The sequence below is a fragment of the Sebastes umbrosus genome, chromosome 13, assembly GCF_015220745.1.
Source record: "Sebastes umbrosus isolate fSebUmb1 chromosome 13, fSebUmb1.pri, whole genome shotgun sequence".
NCBI lineage: Eukaryota > Metazoa > Chordata > Actinopteri > Perciformes > Sebastidae > Sebastes > Sebastes umbrosus.
This window is the reverse complement of record NC_051281.1, coordinates 15,892,966-15,901,690: the sequence shown is the minus strand read 5'-3', so window position 1 is coordinate 15,901,690 and position 8,725 is coordinate 15,892,966. Positions and strand designations below refer to the sequence as shown.

At 37.1% G+C, this 8,725-nt stretch overlaps 1 protein-coding gene across 1 annotated transcript; it reads right to left on the bottom strand.

Moving 5' to 3' along the window:
* Window positions 1-208: 208 nt before the first annotated feature.
* pdk1 (pyruvate dehydrogenase kinase, isozyme 1) lies at window positions 209-7,538 on the bottom strand. Its single transcript, XM_037789415.1, has 11 exons — window positions 7,083-7,538; window positions 5,361-5,502; window positions 5,199-5,270; window positions 4,920-5,104; window positions 3,638-3,733; window positions 3,438-3,515; window positions 3,203-3,267; window positions 3,014-3,112; window positions 2,826-2,936; window positions 2,237-2,350; window positions 209-2,153 (listed from the first exon to the last, which is right to left on the bottom strand). Exons 1-11 carry the CDS (start codon window positions 7,189-7,191, stop codon window positions 2,013-2,015), a joined length of 1,212 nt encoding a protein of 403 aa, XP_037645343.1. The 5' UTR covers window positions 7,192-7,538; the 3' UTR covers window positions 209-2,012.
* Window positions 7,539-8,725: the final 1,187 nt, after the last annotated feature.

The window sequence follows — 8,725 nt, the reverse complement described above, 5'->3', positions numbered from 1 at the left end:
GCATTCAACTTGAACATAGCGGTCACTGTACTTTTTAAACGTGAGATTGCACAGCCAAAAGGTGGAGTTAACACTGTATTGATGTTGCACCGTTTAAACCAAACACAGGACAGAAACCTGTGATCATAAATATCGTGATATCTAGTTTCCACCAGTATTTCCATCCACCTTCACTCTCACACTCAGGTATTTTACACAAATACACATCTGTCTGTCTGAAATATTTATTTTTCACTGAACAAGATGAATACAGAAGAGCTGCTTCAGTGTAACATGGATTATAGCTTATTTGACAGGATGAGTCTTAATAATACAACCACAACAACCCAAATAATATCTTGCTCTTATACCGTATGTGATGCAACTCTTGAGAAAAGATACGCACCTTAATTGCAAAGTAACTGAGAACTTAAGAAGAAAACTAAATATGTTGAAAACCCAAGAAAACATATGTTGAATATCAATTATTCAGTTTCCTTATAATACATAAAGTAAAAATAAGTGCTAAATTCCCCTTTACAGACGGCAAATCAGTCTGTTTTTGACCACGTTGCTTGTATATATCACCCAACCGAAGAAGAAATGCCCTTATTGAAGACATATTAACCAATAAGACATATTTAAAAACAAGCAGCGACTAATTGTGTAACACGTTTTCCTTTTCTGACAAACTTCACGCGGAGCAGAAGAGACGAGCAGAGCTGAACAAACTCTGCATGACACAGACGAACTGTAACAGTTCAAGATCAAGATCAACTTTCAGCAAAATAAAAGCAGCTAAGCATTTAACGGAAAGTTGTAAACCAGCAGAGCTTCAAAACGAACAATACAAACACAGTTCATGGATAGTTTCTGTTGCTGAGGGTTTTGAGTTGATGGGATTTAGTTTGTTCTTCTCAAAGCATCAAAAAATGACATTTCATCGCCTGATTTTAGTTTATCACAGATATATTGTTGATATATATGGTTGATAAATAATAAATAACAGGACAGAAATACATAGTTTGTCCACCAGATACGTCAGCTCAGACATCGTCACAATTATTTAACCCATTTGTGCCCAAAGACTATATTTAGTATGATCAGGAAAAATGCCACAACATTTGTTCCGGTTGGTCAAAACTCTTGAAATATGGTACAGACATGCTGTGGGCAAGTATCTAACAGTAAAACTTTGAAGTTTTTAGATCGCATGAAAAATCACAGTTTTATTATTAGTCAAAGTCCGAATTTTTTTGAAGAATTAGGAAAAATGCTAACATTGTGTTTATTTAATGTTTCCATATGAAATATTTCTGATATTGAACTTGTTATGAATTCAGAGATACCAAATACTTGTACTCCTTGTTGGTACAACTGTCTTTTCCTAAAATATAATCAAGTCTATTGCAAAAACAGTAGTCCCATGTGCCCAAACACTGGATATATTATGATAAGAAAAACTCACTTTCAGCCAAATGGTTTGACCGATTTTGAAAATGTCTTCACATTTGTGCTCAGGCAAGCTCAGAGAACATTTCAGTCACGGGCACAAATGGGTTAATAACCATCCTTAATGAAAAAGTGTAGGTCATGTTACATGGCCAATATGTTATCAGGATTATCAGGGAAAGCGACTACATTCTCTGCTCAGGTAGACATTACTCCTCTATATCTTTACATAGACAATAGTTGCTATGTAAAGCTTCTACACTGATGCTCTGGATATCCAATTTAGCACCTTTAATAGTACCAGTAGGAGTTAGAAGGAAAAATGTTTTTTAATTGAGGGCTGCTGAGCTCTGAAATCGTCATCATAACAAAACTGTTGACCTCTATGAAGAAAATGGCACAAAATCTTTGTTCTGTTATTTGATAACTTTCTGTACAAAGAAATCTGGACCGATTAAATGCCATCACACGCACGCACACACACGCACACACTCTCACATACACACACGCACACACACACACACACACACACACAACTACCTCTCTTGCACTCATTGCCACGGGAACGCAGCCATTTGGATCTAGAAGCTGCGAAACGTCGTCATGTCCTTTGGCTCTTTGCTGGGGATGCACCAGTCGTCGGCCTCGTGGATCGTCTTGTAGTGTTTCCACACCGACTTGTTGTACACGGGGAGCCTCTCGATGGACTCTGTGGAGAGGGCCTAACAACAAGATGGAGAGGATAAAGTTAAAACACTGTGTAAATAATGAATGCACGCATACTGTCGATGTAAAACTCAATTACCCGAATGTAGATAACAGCATCAGTTCCATAACCCTCCAGAGAGTACAGCTTCAGGTCCCCTTGAAAGTAGCGGGCGTAGAGTCGGGAGATGGGCAGTCCATACCCGTAACCAGCCTGGACACAAATAACAACAGAGCAGTTAAAGAGCAAATAATACCAGAGTCATGTGTGTTAGAGTCTAGACTGTGAACTTAGTCTGGCACTGGAACAAACTGATAATACATACAGATTTTTTGCTGTATACAAGATCAGGAGGGGGAATTACAGAAATGCTTGCATATATTTTTCTCTCTCTTTGAAGCAATGTCACTATAAGAAGACCATGTGACACAAGACTTTACTTTCAAACTTAACTTTCAAGCCAATTAGTACAATCGTAGAATGGAGCATTGGTACATTTTTCTGTGAAAAAGGTCTACACCAGGTTATATCACTGATTCTTAGGTTTTGAAGCACGGTGGAGAATGTCAGAGGAAGTGATCGGCTGTTTCTAAGATTTTGATGTTGCCGAGAATTTGATAGCAAAGTCAGAAGAGCGAGCTCACATCCATCCTCATGAATTCATTGATCATACATCAGGGCTACTGACCAGAGGAGCAGCGCGGGCCCCGTCCATGCTGGGTCGAGGAGCTGTGGAGTACGTGTAGGTAAACAACCTGTCGATCTTGCGCAGCGGCACGCCTCCTCCGCGATCACTCACCTGAAGAAGAACATCTTGTTTAGTTTACACTGGTACGTTTTGGTATAAAAAGACTCGTGAACGCAGCACAGCTTTACCTTAACCGTCAGATCTTCAGTTCCCAGAGCGACCTGTGCATGGACAGGAGGATAATCCATGGCATCGCCGTATAACTCCATGGTGGCCCGCATGGCGTTCTGCAACAATGAAAGCACACACAACAGTTTAACATAAAGAGAAGGACAACAACAAACGGTCTAATTATGAGTTCAAAAAGCAGATCCTACCTTAAAAAGTTCAAACACCATATGATACAAATGAGACGGGACATAGACCACAGTGCTGTGTTGGACTGTCGGGACAAACACACGATCAAAGATTAGACTCAATTTGATCAGATATGTTTGAATCAAGCAATTTAGATTTATGTATAATTCAATTTAAAGTGCAAACAAATGTGTAAGCTTGTAATGTTCATAATTAAAGTGTTGCTGTTTTCTGACTAACAGCCAATCAAATTACCGTTGAATTCCTCCAGCACCAGCTCAGGAGAGCTCATGTAGTACCGGTCACAAAGGTTTCGTGCATTTTCGTAGGCGTCTACAAGGAAGAGATTTGTTTTCAGGGAAGAACACAAACGACGCTTGAATACTTGAACGATGACATATTATCTGAGCACTGCGTGTTCCTGTTTGTGATCTTGTTCCCGTTTGTTATCTTACCTCTGATGACGTCGCTGACCCGACAGTTTGGATCAATACTACCGATCTGTTTGGGATGAGCTGGGTTCACCTTCACCTTCCCACCGAAGAGGAGAGCTGGAATAAAACACAAAGGGGTAGAACCGGGCACAACACCATATCAACTTTTAATTTGTGGACATATTCCTCTCTTGTCTTAAAAATGCAACATTTAATCAGCAACTGGAGATTTTCACTGTGATGTACTTTTACCTGGAAATAAATTATCTCAATGAATTTTTGTCTCGTAAATTGTTTTGTTTTTCTGAACTGGAAACCTAAAATTCTGACACACTCTCACTCCTTCTGGACTGGAAGTGTGACGACTCAAAGCTAAAACTTTCTAGCTCTCTAATCTTCAGACAATACAGAAAGGCCCATTCTTAATGTTGTTTCTTACTTTTAACACTTAAAGTTGATTAGAAAAGTTTTTTTTTATGTCAGTTACATCAAAAGATACAACAATTCAATTACCAGACAATACAACATCCAAATTATAGACATTATAGATTATGGAAAGCAATTATTCATGAGTGGTAAAGCATACAGCAAAAACAAAGGGTGAAATTAAATTTTAAAGGAGTACAGTTGTTGTTGTTGTTGTTGTAAGTTGACAGAGGCAAACCAACTAGTCCAACTGATATAATACTCCTAAAAGTTTTGTAAATATTGGACCAAAGCTGAGATCATGAGCCTCTGTAACTTCATGATGCATACTGTTGAATAAAGTTTTGTGTCAAACTTTGTTCGCTTCTTTCTTTTCCTTCTTTTCTTTTGTTCTCATGTTTTGTTTTGTTTTATTATTATTATTATTATTATTATTATTAGTAGTAGTAGTAGTAGTAGTAGTAGTAGCAGTAGTAGTAGTATTATAACAATAAGAAGTAGAATAATAATAATGATAAGGGTAATAATAATTGTTGTGGTTGTTATTATTATTATTATTATTATTATTATTATAACATCCAGGTCTAGGCATGTTGACTCTCTCTTTGCCCTTTAATGTCTCACACTTAAATAAACAATTCACTTGTTCAAAGGTGTAGATACGATACAAGTCATTTCAAGTTCATTTTAAAAATATCTAATCAACATCGCTGGCCGGACCTTTATCAGAATAATAAACCTCTGGTTTCCTGTTAGTGGAGCAACCCGACTCTTGGTGACAAATCTACACACAAGCACAACTGTTGTTAACACATTATATTACTCATGACTGACAAAAAGAGATCATCTCTTATTGGGTAGAAGAGGATCTACTTACTGTGCTGGTTGAGCAGCATCCTGATGGATATCCTGCTCATGTAGAAACGATCTAGAAAATACTGAACGTTTTGGCTGACGACCGGGTCCGTGCCGTAGGTCTCCTTGTACTCCACAACTCCCTGAGCCATGGTGGGAATGACGTCATTGTGCCGATTTCTGATCTTTATCACTGCATCTGTGAAACTAAATAAAGACATAATGATTACGGCAAGGCGTTAAAAATAAAACCACAGAACTGGATCATCATAAATAGAAGAAATAAAACGTATTTACTTACTCATATGTGATTTTCTCATCATCTGCATTTTTATCTTTGAACTCGAGAATCTCCTCAAGACTTTGCACGTACCTGCACATGAAAAATCATCACTATCTATTTGTAGGCATCAGCGTGATTTGAGAGATAACTAAGACATAGGAGACCAAAGCCTCTGCGTACCAGCCCTGGACCAACCGCACCGATGGAGTCCTCAGTAAGTTGTCTGGCAACAAGTTGATCTCTTTCATGATGTTCGCCAACCTCACAGGTAACTCCTGTCTGAGGAAGGCGAAGGACGTTTTCTCACATGCATTTTCTGAGCCTAGAGGGTGTAAACACATGCAGGAATATCTCGTTATTTATTTTTTTTAAATAGTATAGGAGACAAAAGTTGTCACAAAAATGATTTATCAATGATGCTGTTGTGTTTTCAGCCTGTGCTGTGGGTTGGGTGATATTTGTCTACCGAAAACGTTACCGCCTTCATGTAACGTAAAAACGTGAAAGTCTCTCTCTAGAGCCAGAGTTTGGTTTGTCCGTTCTGGGCTACTGTAGAAACATGGCAGAGCAACATGACAGACTCCATGAAGAGGACCCGCTCCCTATGTAGATATGAAGGACTCATTCTAATCTAACGAAAACACAATGATTCTTATTTACAGGTGATTATACAGTAATGAAAACCTAGTTATGAATATTATATTACATTCCTGCCAATAGATTCCCCAAAATGTAACATACTGTTCCTTTAATATGTCAGGTATTTTATTTGCTACATTAGTCAAAAACATACATTCCTGTCTGGTTATTCTAAATAGAAACAGTTTCTAAATCATCCAGTAAATTTACTACATCATGATATACAATATATCAATATTGTGATATAAAATGCATGTCAAGTCACATCAAGTTAAGTCAATTATAGCCCAATATCACAACTTTGCCTCAGGAAATCTGTACAGCATATGCCACCCTCTTTCCTTGGATCCTCCCAGGTGGTGAGGAAATACTCAACCAAAAAAAAAAAACCTTTAAAAAGGGTTATATTAAAAAAGTAATATTATTTATTTATATTAATCTTGTCTCTAGGTGGAGGCTTCAGATAAGCCCAGTGTTTATTTATTTTTTGTTATGTTGTAAATTCTTAAATTGTGCAAAATAAATAAACAAAAATTTTAACATATGGTAGTTTTAAAAAAATGCACATTTGTTTAGTAAGATGCACCACTAAGCACAATATAAACTGAAAGAGCAATGGCCTTAAAGTGGCTCCTGTATTTTTATATGATCTTGAGTTCCTATCTTGCTGGTATGCTTTCATGTGCATCATTGGTGTAATTAAGATAAGATAAGATAAGATAAGATATTCCTTTATTAGTCCTGCAGTGGGAAAATGTGCAGTGTACAGCAGCAAAGGGGATAGTGCAAAAAAACAAGATGCATCAGCTAACACAGTAAAAAAAAAAAAGAGCTAAACAAAGTGTAACAAAATATGAACCATTTAAATAGAAGGAAGTATAAAATAGGAGCAGTATATACAGTATTGACAATAAACAGACTATTAACAAAATTGCACAAGTGGAAAATGATATTGCACAGTGAGAATGAAATGAAATTCCACCTGAAAATATTGCACAGTATGAATTACACCTTAGTAGTAATAATGATAAGGATATTGCACAGTCATTATACAGTATAGTGCAGTTATTGTCAGTTTTTTGGTGTGTAAGTGTAAGTGATCTACTGGGAGCAGTGCTGGTTGTGGAGTCTGACAGCTGCAGGAAGGAATTAATAATTTGTGTTCAATAAAAAAATACCACAATTAACTGACCCACAGGTTGTTAGATGCTACACATGTATGCACAGGACACAGTGTGTTGTAGTGTGTGTGACACCTCTTACCAAAATCCAGAAACTGCTTCATTGACAGAGGAGAGGGTGAAAACTTGGAGTAATAGTCAATGTCCTTCCCTATGGACACGCTGCTCCTCAGAAACCTTAAGATCCTCATGGTGACAGCTCCTGTGGTAGCTCCTGTTGTTCAGCTGGTTGTGTTTAGTAAGTCTAACTACAGGTGACATCCACAGCACAGTTTGCTAGTTAGCTAATCTGTGTTGACATTAGCTTCCAAGCTAACTTCAACAGCTGGTGAACACACTGGTGTTATTACCGCTCTGTTATTGAGTGGTTTGATGATATATGTGCGTCCATAGTCACCCGCAAAGTATTTCTAAGTCGCTCTTTACTTTAATTGTTCATAGCTAAGTGGAGAAACGTGCCACCATGGTGAGCAGGCTGTGAGGGTACTCAGTGTACAGCTAGTTAACCCAGAGTCATGACGGAGTCAAGAGAGTACTGCTCCACTTACTGAAAAAAAAAAAAAAAAACGTTAACCCAGAGAGTCATAACGGAGTCAAGAGAGTACTCTTCCACTTACTGAAAAAAAACGTTATTGATCAAAATATGTTTTAATGGTTATAAAAAAGTAAAATAAACTAGAAATTTCCGAAATCACATACTATGCACTAAATACCCAACATGTGTACTATCGTTTAACATACTTTTGTGTGAATAAACAGTAGTATTTATATATATTTTCGGACGCACTGAACAGTTAATTTACATAACGTCGTCACTTCCTGAGAGCCTCCTTGCTGCCGGTTGGAGCATACATCCATGGGTTGGAGACGTGTAACCATGGTAACCTGAGCCAGGTTATAGTTATAAAAAAGTAAAATAAACTAGAAATACATACCCAACATGTGTACTCTCGTTTAACATACTTTTATGTGAATAAACAGTAGTATATATATATATATATATATTTTCGGACGCACTGAGCAATAATTTATGTCGTCACTACCTGTAAGGGCCTCCTTGCCAGTTGGAGACGTGTAACCATGGTAACCTGAGCCAACCTCATGTGACCAAAACGACGGTTTGTGAGAATCAAAGTAATTTAATTTAAATTTTTAATTTAAATTAATTATTTATTGAATATGTATTAAATTATTTTATTTTATTTAAAATATATATTACGACTAGCAAATTAAAAATGTTATACTTCCAGTTATATTAAAGCGTTATTGATGTTACAGAGCTGTCCGTCAACGTCTATTGTGAACGTTGTCGTCACGACCGCTATGCATTGTGGGATATGTATGCTTAAGATTTGGGACATACCAAAATAGAATAGAGGTTCGGACGCAACCAAAGAGAAAAAGGGAAAGCATAATGTCAGATCAGATTCAATTTGAAATATATATTCTTTAATTATATTTTTTTTTAAAAAAGTATTGTGTACAATATTTAAGGAAAACATAAGCATGGGAATTATTTCAGATAAAACAATACATTTGTGAAGCAAACCGTCGCACCCGTTAAGAACACAAGACATTGTTATCAGATAACGCTAATAATAACTGAACTTGTCTTGTCGTAGCATTCTTTGGCGAACTTAAGGGTATATTTTCCCTGAGGTGTGTTTTTCAGGGAGCAAGCTCTAACCAATCAGATTTTAGTGGGGGTCCGATCTGAATTGTGAT